The sequence below is a fragment of the Falco peregrinus genome, chromosome 1 (assembly GCF_023634155.1).
Source record: "Falco peregrinus isolate bFalPer1 chromosome 1, bFalPer1.pri, whole genome shotgun sequence".
Lineage (NCBI taxonomy): Eukaryota > Metazoa > Chordata > Aves > Falconiformes > Falconidae > Falco > Falco peregrinus.
Window position 1 is genome coordinate 49,970,015 of NC_073721.1, and position 16,523 is coordinate 49,986,537.

Genomic DNA, 16,523 nt, shown 5'->3' on the forward strand with positions numbered 1-16,523 from the left:
GTTCATTCTTGCACGCTCTCAACAGATAATTTGTTTTATGTTTTAACAGATTGTGTATTACATTTTAACTAGTTAGAGAGTGGGTTGGGAGCCAGGAAAGAAGTAGAAATTTTCCAAAGCAAAGCTCAGCACGGATTATAAGAATTTGTGGAGTTGCCAAGCCGTAGAGATATAGCTGCTGTTCATCCCGTAGATGCCAGAGCAATTGATCTACACAAAACAAGCAAACATTGTTGAATAATACAGAAAGGGCAAAATTAGCCCATACAGAGAAGAACACAAAACTAGGCAGAAAAATGCAGGTGTTTGGTTCCTGAAATTCTATCAGTGGTTGTGCTGTTCCCATTTGCTTTCCCATTAAGTATCCAAAATATTTGTTTCACAACACTTATTTCAATTCTGGTGCAAGAAAGGTTTAGAGTAGGGTTTAAACAGCAGTAGGTGCCAAATATTTTGCAAACAGAGACGCTTAGCTGTGTTCAGCCCTAATGCGTAGGCCAGGTTTGTACCTGACAGTACGAAATGAAGGAGGCAATGGGTGAGTATCAGACCTGTGGCTGGGACAGGAGAGATCCAGTTTAGGTTAGATTTGTGGAACTAGGAAGAGCAACAGCTGTTAGAATGGGAACATTCATCAGGCTTCTGGATACAGACACAAAAGTTTCTTCAGTTGCTATCAGGTTTCCCGCAGCCATGAAAGTCCTGAGAAGCACCTGCTTTCACTTAATAAAAGAAAGAACGAACTTTCCCCTTACACTGGAAGAACATGTAAAATGTCAGCAAATATTTTTAGGATAGAATATGTTATCTTTATAGTCACTTGCTTTGATTTATGTATCCAGTGAGTTTTAGCTTGGTGAGCTTTCCTTCCAAGGATATATTGGAAGTAAATATCAACTAAGTGATCTCCAGCAGCAGCAATATTTCAGACAGTTCTAGTCTTCTAATTTCTTATATCCACTCTCTTTAATAGTGAACTAATGCAACCTTGACAGTTGGGTATCTGTATCTACACAAACAAGCAGAATTTTCATAGTCAGTCAGTGGTCAATGGAGTCCTCTACATAGTATCTCTGGAAACGATGTACATTAGAGCACAGATTCCGTATGTATGTTCTGCCTCACAGAAAAAGAGGGGATCTGGCATTCTCAAAAAGCCATGTCCTTTCGTGCCTGCCTATATACTTTTATTTCTTTTGAGTAGTAGCAGGACACAAAGGAGTGATTTTGATAGCAAATCCCCCTCAAGAAAAATGAGCAAGACTTGTGTCAGTGGGGAAGAAAGCCCTACAATTGTTGTTGGACTTCTTTTTGCTTTAGGGAAAGCATTTGCATCAAGGAAAAAAGTAATTAAATCTAGCACAAAATGGGCTTTCAATTACTGCCTCCTTAGAAGGAAGCAGGCTGAAGATTAATGGCAAAGAAATCAAAGCCTTTGAAAGAGATGGGGGAGGGCCCTATTTAGGAAATATCTCCTACCAAGCTAATTTCATTTGAAATTAGAACAAATGGCAAGCAGCATGCTTTAAAAAAAAACCACAACAACCAAACAAAAAAGTACTTGCCGCTGTTTGTTTCCCCCGGTTGTAACTTGACAATAGTTTTTTCCCCAGTCCTGCAAAGGTCATTCACCTAAATAACCTCATTGAAGCTTGTGGGCTTGATTTTCTTCTCACAGATAATGAAATTACTGGAGTTAAGCCAGTGTAAAATGGATACCAAAGAGAAACGGGAAGGTTTGGAACACTTGTATCAGTAATGATTGCAAGATTACACCTTTTCTTTTCTATTTATGGTTTTGATGCAGTTTGAAATTGATTTAACTGTACAAAGAATCGTTGAAGCGTTGCCATCAGCAGTACTGTTAACACACCTTGTTTAGTAATGAAGTAAGTGTTTTCAGAATGGCCAGGAAAATGCCTGTGAGCATTGTTGTTACAGTTAACTTTTATTTAGAGTTGTCATCTTTCCAAAAAAATTTTTTTCCCCGTCAGAACAATAGCTTCAATTCTGTTTCTCATTAAAAACAAAACAAAGCAACACCCTTCCTCTTCCAAACCTGAAATTCATTCAGTTCAATTTCTATAAAGAAGGAGGTTTTAATTATGTGTTTTCAGGCATTATAAACAGTGAGGCAATGATTTGTAAAGGAACGAACACAGTCAGCTCTCAATTATCCAAGACATTTTTGGGGTGAGTTAATAAGGAAGAAGAAAAGCATAGATAATACTGAAATAATATAACATAAACTTCAATACAAGACTTAAACATTTACTTTTGAAGTCAAGGCATAGGATGGAACTGTAAATTAGAATGGAAAACACATTCTTTCTAGCGTTGCTGTGTTAACCTGCAGCCCAGATAATCCATTATGTTAACTGAGAAAGAACTGTTGATTTTTTTGTACCATCATACTGTTGGCCCATTTGGTGCTGGAGAATGGGAGAGCAACTGCGGCAGAGGAGAAACCCGGGCTTTGTCACCTGCTAAACACAAGTTCTGAATGTCAGAGAGAAAAGGAGAACAATGTGAAATGGACTTCAAGCACTCTCATAACATTTGATAACATAATTTCATTTTGTTCTTTTTTCTCGACTGTCTCGTCTCCTGCCATCCAGTTCTGCCATCTCGTCCTGCTATAGCCGTGTGTACCAGAGTCTGGCCAACCTGATTCGCTGGTCTGATCAAGTGATGCTGGAAGGTGTGAATTCAGAAGACAAGGAGATGGTGACAACAGTGAAGGGTGTCATAAAAGCTGTTCTGGATGGAGTCAAGGTACATCAGACAAATACTGTAAAGTACATAATAACGTATTTTAGAAGAGATGTAGTTGAAAGAGGTTTTTAAGTGCAGTTAAAATATAAGAATCCTGTTCTTGCCTTCAGTAAACTACTTAAATCAACTGCTCCATAAGTGAAATGATACTGCTTGGAGTGCTGGTTAAAGAAAGACTAGCACAAATGGTTCGGCTATTAGTCTGTACTTCTGAAATGCTCACCCTGGCGTTTGGAAGAATTGGAAGAAGCAATAAAACTTTATTCAGCATCGTATTAAATTTTCAGCAAGTCATTCCCAGTCTCCCATGCAGATTATAAGACAAGAGTTTGCATATTTTTGTCTAGGCAAGATATAATGGAAATGCTGCCTGTCAATACCCACAGAGAATCAAAGACTCCAGCTCCATCTTTTAACATAAATTTCAAGAGGTTCATCAGTGATACATCACCGCTCGCAGCAGTTGGATTAGGGTGTGGAACAGGTGATGAGCTAAGCTCAGTTTTCTGGAGATTAATTTTACATAACTAATGGAATCGTTTAACAGAAACCTTTGTATCCTTTGTGAGACCTGCTTATAGCATTCCCTCCCTGCCCCACCCAGGGAAAGCTGTTGGCTTTCCTTCTACCTCCCGGTAAGCTTTTTGGTACCATTATTTCTGTTTCCCAGGCTCATCTCTGGGCTGATGGCCATGGAGGCTGCTCATTCAGCTGGCCCAGCACTGCGCTTAGAGCTTTGCTTGACCGGAGCTTAGGGCACCCGTGGAGAGACCGTCATATTTCCTGGGAATCTTATTTTGAAAACTGTAGAGAAATCAACAGCAGGGCATAATCTAAAGGGGAATGTTTAGATCAAGTTCAGAAGGGAAGTTGGGGTGCAGTTTTAAGAACTGCAGCAGGTGTTCACCGGGATTAGTGCATCAAGCACGGGCATCTTTCGCTGCACTCAGACTCACCTTAGTTTTTATGAACTGGAGCAGAATGCAGAAATGAAGGGGGTCTCCCAAGCTTTGGCTGTCCTGTTTTCAGGAGTCTTGGTGTGGTGTTTGCATGCTCTGAATATCTCTTTAATGTTACTCAAATACAGATATTACAATCTACTATTACTTACCAAGCCCTTTAAACAAATAGCTTTGAAACAAAACATTCCCAACACCTAAAGAAGGCAGATTTTCCAGGATTATTTTGCACAATATGCCCTTTAACATTAAGCTCCAGATTTTAAAAGTAAAGCTGGTCTTAAATTTGCACAGCAGGATAGAGGAAAAGAGTTTAGCCTAAAGAATCAGCTGCTGTTACTGTTGGAATTCAGCAGCAATTTGCAGTATGTGAAAGTCTGTGCTGTGGTATCTGAGCTGGAATAGCGCAGCAGATATACCATTCACCATTCACTCTGTTATCACTTAATGAATCTGCACCATCCCCTGAGGAGACGGGCTATCCCCGCATCCAGGATAGAGTTGTGTAGCCTCATTGCATGAGACATGGACACCCACTGTCCTTTCACTTCAAGCCGGATTTAAACCCGCTCTACCCGTTGCCTTCCAGCCAAAGCAGCGTGCCTGTGTGGATGGGTGGAAAATCGTGGCTGCTGGCTCTGCCCGCGTGGCGGGCCAGCCTGGCCCGGGAGGGATGCAGACGTGTCCGTACAGTGCTGAGCCGGAGCTGTTAAGCCCTGCTGAGCGGCGTGGCTATATCGGTCTCTGTTGTTAGACTAAAAGTTATTTTGGTCTGCAGTTGGAGCTAGCTCGTCTGGTCAGCTCAGAGCACGGTTAGAGCAGATGTATGGCTGGCTAGGGGGATGCAAATGGGGCTGCCCATCAACAGGTCGGCGTTTGGAAGCGGCGTGCATTCATCTTCTGCTGCATAGTGAGGAACAAGGTCTATTTTAGAAGGGCAAAGCCATCTTTCAGATCTGGAAGCAGAACTGAGAAGTTGGACACTTCTCTGCTGTGGAGAGCCTATTTTGTTTTTCTGGCAGGTCACACGAGATCCACTTCCACATTTCAGTGCTTGCTTCCCCCTTTATTTTCAGAATTGAGCATAAAGGAGACACTTGTTCGCCTGTGTTAACTTGCTGTTTTGATCTCAAGTTTGAGTGCCTTGCTAGGCATATATAAAAAGAGAAAAAAAAAATCCTTATTTTGATTATGTAACTTCTTAAAAATCCATCTCATTTTGGAATTTCCAGCTTGCTGAAGTAGCATAAGTTTGTAGAGAGGCTTTAATTGTCTCTAATTACTGCTGCAGGAATCTCTTTACTTGCTGATAAGAAATAGCATAATGTGCATCTGGCTCGGTTGCGTGCTGATTGCCTCTGCGTGTACACTAGCGATCTTGGCTTGATTTTCAAATGCTAGTTCTCATTCTGGGATTAGTAGAGAGGAGAAAAAGGCAGGGTTCAGGGAATCTGGTGATACTTGTCAGAGTTTACAGGAAAAAGTGATCCTCTCATGTATTGGCAATCGTACGTTGTCTTGGTGGCTCTGGTAAGTGGTGCTCTGGGTTTTTCTTCACAGCCATAATGGTTGGAATCATTCTGAGGTTAGTTTTTGGGTTTAGTGATTGGGTTTCTCCCCTGCTGTAACCTAAACTCCCATATGGGGGACAAGCAGGTGTCCATCATGACGGGCAAACAGGAAAATGAGCACTTTGGGGTGTCAGGGGTTTGTCAGTGCTGCTGCAGCGCAGCGGCCACCACCGCAGTCTGCAGCACTGGCTTGGTTTGGTTTAAGGTGTTAAATGTGGTGAAGAAAGGTGAGGAAAGGGAGATGTTACTTTATCCCTGCCATAGCCCTTTCAGGTAGATGTTTAAGAAGTATTTGGCTTTTGGTGTGAATGCCCATACGTTTTATTTCCCTTGTTAGTCTCTTACACATTGTGTGGAGTCACTGTTCTTGCTGGCAAGTACCTGATAGCCCCACAGGGTCCAACACGGAGTCCATTAAAGTTCACCTCTTCAGCAGTGGAAGTTTGTCCAGAGGGCAGGAAGGTGACAGTCTGTTGTGTCATCACTCAATCCTGATGGTAACTCGGAGCATGCTGCCAGCTGCAGCCAGAAGAGTCAAACGGTGTCACTGTAATTTCCAAATCATCTGATTTACAGAAAAGCCTTGTTTGGGGTTTATAGGCTCCCAAGCCCTATGGGTTTTGCTGTGATGTTCTGTGAACTTCAGAGGGGTATTTCTAAAGTATAAAAGGAATAGCAAATTTTTAATTAAATACCATTCATCCTGAAAGAGAGGATGAGACAGAGGAAAGTACTTTTTTAAAAAATAGTTTCTGTTGCATAACTTTGGACACTCAGCAGAGAAGTCCGAGATCAGAGTCTGTGTTAACACCTTAGTTCTTCTGTGATTGACAGCCCTTAATTATTTTACTTTTACTGTGTAAGGTACATGACCACAATGGAGCTGTTAAGAAGCCTTGTGGTCTGTTGCTCCTTGTTGCAGAGTATTTCCTGTTGGGGGATGTTTCCCTCCTAGGAGGTGGGAGCTGGCCAGGCTGGTCGGCTATGGTCAGCTTGGTGCTGTGCTTTTCTCATCAGGGCACTTCTCTCAGAACGCGCTGTTCCTCAGCAGGGCTCTGGTCTGTCCCGGACAGGAACATCTTCACAGTGTTAGCCCACACAGACAGCTGTGTGTGCCCTGTTTGTGCTCTCTCTTCCTTCCCCACATGTGGGTTTTTCCAGGACAGCTTCTGGAAAGCTGAGTTCTTTGTCAGGTTTTTGATTGACAATGGTGCACATTATTTTTGAGCACAAGCTCACACCAGGAATGTAAGTAGAACATCAAAACCAAAATGAGCTGTGACTTTTGGACTGTTTGCCATCCTTTGCATGTCCAGTGCGGTACTTTATTCCTCTTGCTGTGCGTGTGTTGACCCAGGGACATTCAGCTTTAAATAGACCCTTATATAAAAACATGAGAACTAGAATATTTCCTTTCCTTGGAAGGATGATGATGATGACATTCTAGTTGCGGTTACTGCATTGAGAGAGCAATGACAGTTGTTTCCACACTCAACAGACATGGACATGAAAATGATACCAGAGTGATGACACTACTTCAGACTGCTTTAAAAAAAAAATTCAAAATTGATCCCGTATAGTTTGCCTTGCATATGCTGGGAAACCAATACTGTCAGGAAGCACTGCCAGTTTTCCATCTTGCTTGAAAGAGGGCATGTGTTTGTATCTGGGAGCAGTAGATCTATTTGTCGGCCTCAGACATCCATAAAATGTTCTCTTCATCTTTCTGGTGTGAATGATTGTTGTTTTGACTGCTGGCAGACTTGTAGTTCAGGATTATCATGCCCTTATCTCTTTATCCAGAGCCTTATCTGCCTATAACAGATACACTACAGCAGTTCCTTGAATGATTAAGCCTTCAGTTGCTAACATGTTAAAAGATGGCTTCAGGGGAAGCAGGCCTTTTAATAAAGGTGTTCACTATTTAATTTGTTGTTGGGCGTCTTACAGAAAACTTGCTTTTTGAAACAAATACATACTTGTTTATAAAATATAAAGCAATAATAATTTTTTTTTGCCTGGCCAGGTGAAGTACTCCACTGTGTGAGACTTCTCAGTACTTGTATTTATGTATGTGAAGTCAATTTGCTATTATCTGGGGTGTTGTGGGGACTGCAACGCATCTGTGACAATAGAGGAAAGAGGAAGCATATGTGCAAAAAGGCACATATGTGGGTTTGTGCAGAATCCCCGTAGGGCCAGGGTTTATGAACTTAATTCAGATATGGCTAAACTACTGCTGGGTGCAGGCTGCTCCTTAGAAGCAGTGCTGCATCATTTGTACCAGCCTTACACACAGCTCAGCTCTCTGTGTCTGTGCCATGGTTAATCCATAACCTGGGTAACCAAGAGTTTATGCAGTAGCATCCCTTTCTGTCCTAGGATGTTTGAGTGCAGCATTCAGCAAATAATGACTGATCTTTTTCTCTTCTCCTCTCCATCCATCAGGAGCTGGTCAGACTCACAATTGAAAAGCAGGAGCATCCCTCTCCCACAAGCCCAGTTAAACCCAGTTTACCAGCATGTAAATCTGACAGGTGGGTCACTGACAAGGATTTCTTCTGTGTGCAGGACTAATATAGAAGGGATAATTGCTGGCTACTGGTAGTTGAATTAAAGCATTCAGTTATTCTTCACAGAGGGTAACATAGTGTTCTTTATGTAGCCTCATCCATTACAGTGGGAGCATTTAAAGAGAATATGCTGTGATAGGGAAGATACCAAAATCTGGCAATGAAACATTGCGTGACACATGCCCATTGTATTCTGCATATACATGGAATTCCACCTGCAGATGCAAATTCTGCCTTCTGCCGTAGGTGCTTCTGATATTGCCTATGATTTAAAATACGTATTAATCTGTCAGCATGCTGCATTCCAACTGAGTTTTATCATCTACAATCCATATTCTGCTTGTTGCAGCCCATCAGAACTTCCCCTTACAGACCGAGAAATGGAGATCCTCAACAAAACAACTAATATGACTCAATCCAATGAGCTACTGACTGACTCCATGGATGAAGAAGTTGCACCTCCTAAACCCCCTCTGCCTAGCATTCGTGTGGCAGAAAACAGGTAATAGTGGCCAAGAATACCAGTGGCTCTTACCGACTTCTTGTTTTTTAAACAATCTTGCAAAACGTGCACAAGAGAGCTCACCAGGAGGGTTAGTGATGCCACAAATTTTCAGTCCTCCAGAGTAATTCTTCCCTGCTCCTGAACTCTCTTTTATGACTCTGTGTTCTCTCTGTGTTCTCTCTGTGTTTTTTATGACTCTGTGTTCTCTCTGTGTTGTTTTGAGCAATAAACTTCATTATCTGTGTTTTCCTTTCCTTCTTTTTGTGTTAGGATAGTGCCATGGCCCTGAGGTCCATGCATGAGAGGCATCACATAAATGCTTAAGAACGTTATTTAAAACTATGTGAATACCACACTGTGCAACAGTGTCCTGTGGTGGTGTGTCCCATGGGAAATACTCTGTTAACCTCAGCTGGCAGTTATCAGTCTGTCCTGCACATCCAGGTTGTTCTGCATTGCTTATCAGCTTAAGAGTGAAAGGAGCCAATAGTGCATGAACAAAATCTTTTGCCTGGTTGTTCTTACCTTATTCTATGAGTAACCACATGAAAGTTTCTATGTTCTATTTTGAGAAGGACGAGAAAACCCCCAGTTTGCAGGTTTTTGGTCTGTGTTTATGATGGGGTTTTTTCTCTACTACTGTTGCTAATAGATGGTGTGAAAAATACATGTCGTGCTAATTCGAAAACGCAGCATCAAGGGCTGTGGCTGGCAAAAAGAATCACATTTCTGTGTATTTTACAAATTCTCATGGGTTGTATAAGAATTTCCTGGTATGTTGCAGGGGCAGAATATGTGTGCTCTTGGGAACCTGGCAAGCTTGACGGTTACCAGAATTACGTGTCATTAGAAGGAAGAACTAAAAGTACAGTGGTTAAAATCTCACTAGTTACTGCAATGTGTGTATCTGAAACAGATTCATGCCGAAGCATGGGCCCTCACAGTATACGTGGTGAGTGCACCACTGACCGTCTTGTTCCCTGAAGTTCAGCAGGAGAGTGAAAGGGCAGAAGAAGAATTTTCCTGTCCTGTACAGTTTTGAAGCTTTAAACATTTTTCAGACCTGGAAAGTTTGAGGAGGAGAGACTTCTGTGTATGGAAACAGTATTTGAGTCAGCCAAAATATTTATTTGGAATTTTCACCACTTTTATTAAGAATTAATTATTGTGCTAATTAGCGCCATTAAAAATAATTTTAAAACAGCAATTGTTTTTGTTTGAAAAATACCAACTCTTTTGCAACCTTAAAAAATAAATCATTGAACGGGACCTTACCTGTGAGAGCATTCTTAAATTGATATTTGTTAGTGGATACACTTTGCTGAATAGCTCCTGACCAGCTTTGGACTGGTGAACCTGTGAGCTTTGAGCCTGGCACATCACAGGCTTTCTGGAAAACAAGCTCATGAAACCTTTACAAGTCTTTTTGCTGGGAGAGTAATGAAAGCATCAATGCTTGTTGTGTCTTGCAGCCCTCCACCAGCATTGCCCCCTAAAAAACGGCAGTCGGCGCCTTCCCCAACCAGAGTGGCAGTTGTGGCCCCCATGAGTCGAGCCACCAGTGGGTCCAGTTTACCTGTTGGAATCAACAGACAGGTTGGTGTAACCCCTTTTGAAAGGCAAGGGAACCGTGCTGTGCACTGTAGCACAAGCTCAGAGAAGTGCCGTGACCTGCAGCCACATGGTTGCCTGCACGCCTCTGCTCGTCCCAAACAGCCTGCTACAGGAGAGCTCTGGAGCATGAGTTTTAGTGCCAGGAACATCAGTATAATAAATAATGCGAACAGCTTAATTTTTTTTACAGTGGATTTAATTAGCAAATTGCTATAAACTTTGTTGCCTCAAGCTATAGCAGAGTGTGACGATGTGAGCGGTTGTGTGTTGTTGTGTGGAATAGATGAGGGTACGGAGTGGCTGGCCGAGCTTACCGAGGGATCTCACCAAGCTTTACTTACAGACCAAGGGAGCATGTGGCATGTTGAGATCCGAAGTCTCTCTTCATCCAGTCACAATTTAAAACATCTTTTAACCCAAACAGTAGTTTGAGCAATTGCTGTGACCACCGCTGGTGCTTTGGGGAAATCTGGAAATTTTCTGGTAGAAAAATGGAAAACTCGGGACTGTGTGCGGTAATCGTATTCCATCACTTGTGCTAGTCTGGGGTTTGTGAGGTTGTAAATGGCTGGGTTTGCTTTACACATTCAGGAGCTTTACTAACTCAGCAGTGAGGTCCTGAATCATGTTAAACTGCATCAAAATCAAATCTTGTCCTCATCCCCAAAACCTCAGCTCTGGCTTAGGGAGCCTCTGCAGTCATTTGGCTGACCCAGATAGAGCTGTGGCAGTTCTTCAGTTACTAGTACAATCACACTTGGGTTGTTTAGGGAGTGGGAACACTTGAGGGGGTCACTCACAGGTTGATGAGCTTGCGTTCTTAAATTGATATTTGTTGATGGATACACTTTGCTGAATAGCTCCTGGCCAGCTTTGAACTGGTGAAGCTGTGAGCTTTGAGACTGGCACGTCACAGGCTTTCTGGAAAACAAGCTCATGAAACCTTTAAACGTCTTTTTGCTGGAAGAGTAATGAAATCATCTGCTTGTTGTGTCTTGCAGCCCTCCACCAGCATTGCCCCCTAAAAAACGGTGCAGAAATGCAGTTATAGGCACAGAAAACTGTATCTCACTATAGTTTTATATAGTATTATAGTAAATATATCATTTTCCCTTTGCATGCACCTAAGCCAACCAGGTATTTGCTAAAGCAATAAACAAATTTTAATAAACATTGAGATTTATTTAGATTTTTATTAAAAATGGAAATTGAATAGAAATTTATTAAATTATTTATATAGTTATATATTAAATTATTATTATTCTATTAGATTTAATAGAAATTTATTGAGATTTAATAGATCTCAATAAACAGCTGTTTAATGAGAAATCTCACAGTCTGGTTACCTAGTATCAGCGTCTTGACAAGCAGTCGTCAGACGTGTATCATGGTGAAGAACTTGGTCGTCTTCTCAGCTTCTGTGAAGTCCAGCATGGGTCACAGCACACCCTGCCTTGAAGCAAGAGCACATAGAGCTCCCTGGCATGGGCTGTTTACCAAATCAGAGGTTTTCTGTGGTCCTGATGAGCTTATCTAACTAGAGAGGGCTAGCAGCACTGGTCCTCTCCCCTCCTGGTTCTTTTTACACAGCTGTGAGGCTGTGAGCTGCATCTTGCTTGCTGGCAAGCTGCCAAGAGTGATGGTGATTTGATTTTTTTTATTATTTTTTTTTTTTTGTGCCTAAGGATTTTGATGTTGACTGCTATGCCCAGAGAAGGTTGTCAGGTGGAAGCCACTCCTATGGGGGGGAATCTCCTCGCCTCTCGCCATGCAGTAGCATTGGCAAACTCAGCAAGTCTGATGAGCAGTTGTCTTCTCTGGACCGTGACAGTGGTCAGTGCTCCCGCAACACAAGCTGTGAAACGTTAGGTAAGTGGGGGGCTCTCCAGGGCCGCTGGCGGAGCCCCCTTTGCTCTAATTTGGGAGCTGCTGTAGCTGTGATGCAGAAGTAAATGGATGGCACTTGCAACTGTCATCCTGTAGTTGCTGCAGGCAGTTCTGTGCAGAGTTGTATTCTGTCAGAAAAAAGCCCAGGGGAATGTATTTCCCTAGCTGTGGATGGTGGTGTTCAAACTCAATTCAGCTCTCAAGTAGATTGTTTTGTTGATTTCAGCCTTGTCTGCAGAAATGATGGTCCTGGTAGTATAAAGCAATGTTGTTTCTACATACTAGGAAAGAAAAGTATAAATGTGAAACATAAATAATCTCTACAATGATCTACCTATTGAATTTTTGTCATTTGTTTGCTAGTGTAAAGAAATAATGATAAGAGTTTTATTAAGACTGGACATTACAGAAGGTGTAGCAAGACGGACCCTGCTGCAAGGAAGCACTGCTCTGATTATATGAACTGATTAATTAACTGATGGAATGGGAGGAACAGAATTGAGAAGGGCTAAAGAGTAAAAGAGAGAAACTAATGCATCATTCTCCTGTCCCCTCTGTTTAACTAGATCAATCGGATCACTATGATCCAGACTATGAATTCCTGCAGCAGGACCTCTCCAACGCTGATCAGATACCTCAGCAGGTGCCAGGTATCCTAAGCCCATTGCCAGAGTCCTTGGGTGAGTCTGGCTCCCCTTTCCACGGACATGCTTTCCAGCTCCCGCAGGGCAGCTCTCCTCCACTGGAATTCTGTAGCCCCTCAGGAGCAGCGCAGCCAACAGAGACTCCTCCAGCTTTACCAGAAAAGAAGAGGAGGAGCGCAGCCTCTCAGACTTCAGATAACTCAGGCTGCAGGGTGTCTTACGAGAGGCACCCTTCCCAATACGATAACATCTCGGAGGATGACATGCAGAATGCAGTGTCTGTCTCATCAGTACCCTTCACACCGTTTGCTGCTGTTGTGCCTTTCCAGCAAGGGAACTCTTCAGCACCGGTTGAATTCATTGCTGATTTTGATGCTCCAGATTCTAACAATGACCCAGAGAAGCCACCACCTCTTCCAGAGAAGAAAAACAAACACAGTAAGCAAGTTCTCATATTTGGGTTTTACTTTCACCTTTCCCTTTCCTTGCAGCTGTCATGCTTCTGGTGACCACTAAGTAATGGTGACCCCAAGGTAATGGCCTTGTTTATGGGAGGCTAAGTGTCAAAATCAGTCAGTGTCAAAGATGTGGAAGGGAGGCATCAGTCCTTTGGCAGGCAGGGAGTGACTCTTGGAGCCAGGAAAGAGCCAGGCCCAGGGGAGCTGGCATCATGTGTCATCTTCATTACTATAGTGAGATCATTTTACTTCTTTGTTTACCTAAGTGCGCATCTTTGAGGCACTCTGCCTTGCAGATTTTCCTGGTTTATCCTCCCTCTTTATGTCCATTCTTTCCCCTCACCCCCATTTTATGAATGCTTTCCCACTGCAGAAAAGAGTTGGGTACTCTCCAAAAGCTCAAAGAAAGGGCTGCTTTTCTGTCCAAAACCAAGTGTTGCCAGAGCAGTTATTTGGCAACAGTCATCCACATAGCTATACAAGACAACACTATTAACCTAGTGTCCAGTACTGCTGTTTTGCTATGGGATCTCGTTTCCTTTGGATGGCTAAGTATTTCCCACATCATTAAAATGAGCGGCCTCTAAATTGAGGGCTCGCTATCCCCAGCCAGACTCCTGGCACACCAGTACTGACTGTGACTCAAGCTCACGACCTTATTCTGATTTCCTTAATATTCATGGCTGAAAACATGTGAAACCTCTTGTCAAACAAGCAGCCATACTGATCTGTCAAGAAAGGCTGCGGACTACACAGTGAGATCCAGCAGATGTTAGTTTACTGGTCACTGGCTTGCTTTGCAGTTGTATGTTGTATGTGGAGGTAGCGGATACAAGACCTGGATCAACAGCGTTACGTTGTATGGCTGGCAGCCCGAGCGAAGAGCTGACTCAGAAGTGCTGAGTTGGCCTTCTGACTCATTTCTGCAGTTTTTAGTCTTTTCACTGAGAAGAAGGTGGAAGTGAGATCTGTGTGGCATGTGGCAGGGTCAGTATTCTGTCCGTTCCTATGGTAGTGTACTGTGACAGTCACTATTTTTTATTTTTTTTTTAAAGTGCGTTGGCTAAAAGCCTTTCCATTATTCCTAAGTGACCAGTGTCCCTCTCTGGTAAGCAAGCAGTTAAAAGTTACTGAAAGCAGCTAAAAAGGAGCTGAGATGTTTGTTTGTAGACAACAGAAAAGAAATAAATGCTGGCACAGGGCATAGCTGAGGTCAGTTGTTATGGCTTGTGCTGTTCAAAATAGTGGCCTGTAGTAGCAGCTGCGAGGGGATGTGTTGCAGAACCTCCCTACTGTAGGATCAGGTCCTTGTGGGCTCTGCATATTAGTAATGAGGGCTGGGTCCGAGTGATTTTACACCGTGCAGGCAGGGATGGATTCAGGGAAGTGCACCCCTGTACACGCAGGCAGCTTTAGTAGGGGGAGACACCTGGGTGAATCTTGAATGAAAAAGAGACCTGGACTTTTTGCTTTTCTCTTTAAGCCTCATGTCTTTGTTTTCTGTTATCATAGGACATGTCAAGGAATTACTTAAAAGCAATTTTAAAAGCTATCTTCTCCATTATTGCCTGTGCACACTTTTAACCTCAATACCAAGGCCCTGCATGTGAATTTTCTTTAATGTTAGAATAGAGTTAATTGTCATCTGGCACTATCAGAAGCTCTGAGGTTTTGATAAAGCATCCTTGTTGCAAAGCTTGTAGTAGTATTTGGGCTGATACCTGACTGCTACAGAATTTTAAATTGTGTTCATGTGACACTGAGACCTTGTTTTAGATTGTCTTTACTCCCTAGTCTATCACGCAACAGATCTGTGGTTGTTAATCTTACTTTTGTTTTCAACATTAAAAGGGCAGTAAAACATTACTCAGGCTGTAAGGGAGCACCCAGGATTTTTCTTGCCTGGAGGCTGATGCATGTAGATACTCTTGTGTAATCACATAGGTGAGGCGGTGCTGCTTCCACAACCCCAACAAACTCCTAGGATCCAGGAAGACGCATGACTTCATTAGAAAGATCTACAGCTTACACAGATGGGACTTGGTTGTAGTCCCTTTGTTGTGGGTCATCCTTTGGTATTTGGCAGGAAATGTTGCAGCAGAGACTTTGATGGTATTTTGGTCGGTAATACACAGCAAATCCAGCTTGAGTTAACCATGTGTATTGCTGTGAGCCGTGCTCGGAGGGACCTCCAAGAGTTGACTTCTGTATAATTTAAACAGAAGAGTCATAAGCCTTTTAGTCTGGCATGAATTACTGTTATTCTACTGTGCTGTAAGAGTACATGTTACTGTACTAAGGGCAAATTACTGCAGATTTCTGCTTGAGCACCAGCATTGTGCTCCAGCTTTACAAGAGACAGACGTGGAGCAACTTCTGCCATGAAGAGCCCAGACACAGAAATAACAAGATCCTTCCCTCAAACAGCTTGGAAACTGGTGGCAATGCATTTATACATGATTCCCTCCCTGTCAGTGGGAACAAAATGCAGCCTGGTGCCCTGTAAGCAGCTGGTATTTAACTGCAGGAACCACGCTGAGGGCAGTCTGGGCTTAGCCAGCGGATAATGCGAGCTCTTTGAAAAACAGCTCTCCTCCCAGAGGTGACAGCAAAGACTGGCTTGTTTGACCTTGACTTCTCCAGTGAGTTGACGTGCAGTATAGCAGGAGAATTTCTATTATTTTGGCTCTTGCCCATGCACACGAATCTGTTGCTCTTGTGCAGAGCCAGTTGTAACACAGCCTGCTGACGCAGTGCCAGGAATCAGGCTGGACCTTCCGACCTCCACGTTGGATACTACTATGCCTTACCTGTACTGCAGGTGTGCCTTATTGCTGATCATCTAGCGATTCCTTGCAGATTACAATAACCACTGCTCCGAGGGTGTTTTCCTGACAAGAGGTCGCTTGCTGCTCTCTCCTCTCCTGCAGCTGAGTGCTGTTTCCCAGGAGCGGTGGCTGCAGTGCCAGCTGCAGGGTGAGCTGGCTCCAGTGCTGCTGGTGTGCTCTGAGCAGTACCTGTGACTTCTCCCATGTGGGCAGACCTGAGTGTGTGCTAGAAATCCCTGAGCAGCTTTAGCTCCTTCAGAAATGACAGCCAAGGCGCTGCAAGCAGATTGCTGGGAAGGTGTTCCTAGCCTCGGTCTGAGATTTTATGGGGGTTTTTATTTCAAATATTTTCTGTCTGGGTTCAGAACTGACATAAGCTGGGCATGTGGTGGGAAAGGTTTCTCTCTCACACCTCCCTTCTCTCCCGGGGTGCTGCCTTGAGACTGTGACACTCCACCCGGGCTGCTCACCGTGGAGGTTGCAGCCTCATCCCTCCCTCTGCACAGAGTCGCTGCAGGGCGTGCAGCCTGATCTGAGCTGGTGATGTAATTTCCCATCTGCTTTTTTAAATTTCTGCCTTGTTAAAAACCATGGCAGGGAGGGGAGGGGCTGGAGGGAGAGCAAGGAGAGAAGACCCTTTGCAAACAGCAGTCTCGGGAGTGATCCTGCTCCCTTACTCTCCTGTGTAAGACTGGCAGCATTTTAATGA

General features: G+C 43.3%; 1 protein-coding gene across 9 annotated transcripts in view; it reads left to right on the forward strand.

Annotated features, from left to right (window-relative positions):
• Positions 1-16,523, forward strand: part of RAPGEF1 (Rap guanine nucleotide exchange factor 1) — a 92,326-nt gene that overhangs the window by 41,807 nt on the left and 33,996 nt on the right. For all 9 annotated transcript variants that reach the window (XM_055795294.1, XM_055795289.1, XM_055795284.1 and 6 more), the window contains 6 exons: positions 2,619-2,775; positions 7,754-7,842; positions 8,228-8,380; positions 9,856-9,979; positions 11,683-11,866; positions 12,451-12,966. In XM_055795294.1, coding sequence (XP_055651269.1) covers positions 2,619-2,775; positions 7,754-7,842; positions 8,228-8,380; positions 9,856-9,979; positions 11,683-11,866; positions 12,451-12,966 — 1,223 coding nt within the window. The remainder of the gene's footprint in view (positions 1-2,618; positions 2,776-7,753; positions 7,843-8,227; positions 8,381-9,855; positions 9,980-11,682; positions 11,867-12,450; positions 12,967-16,523) is intronic.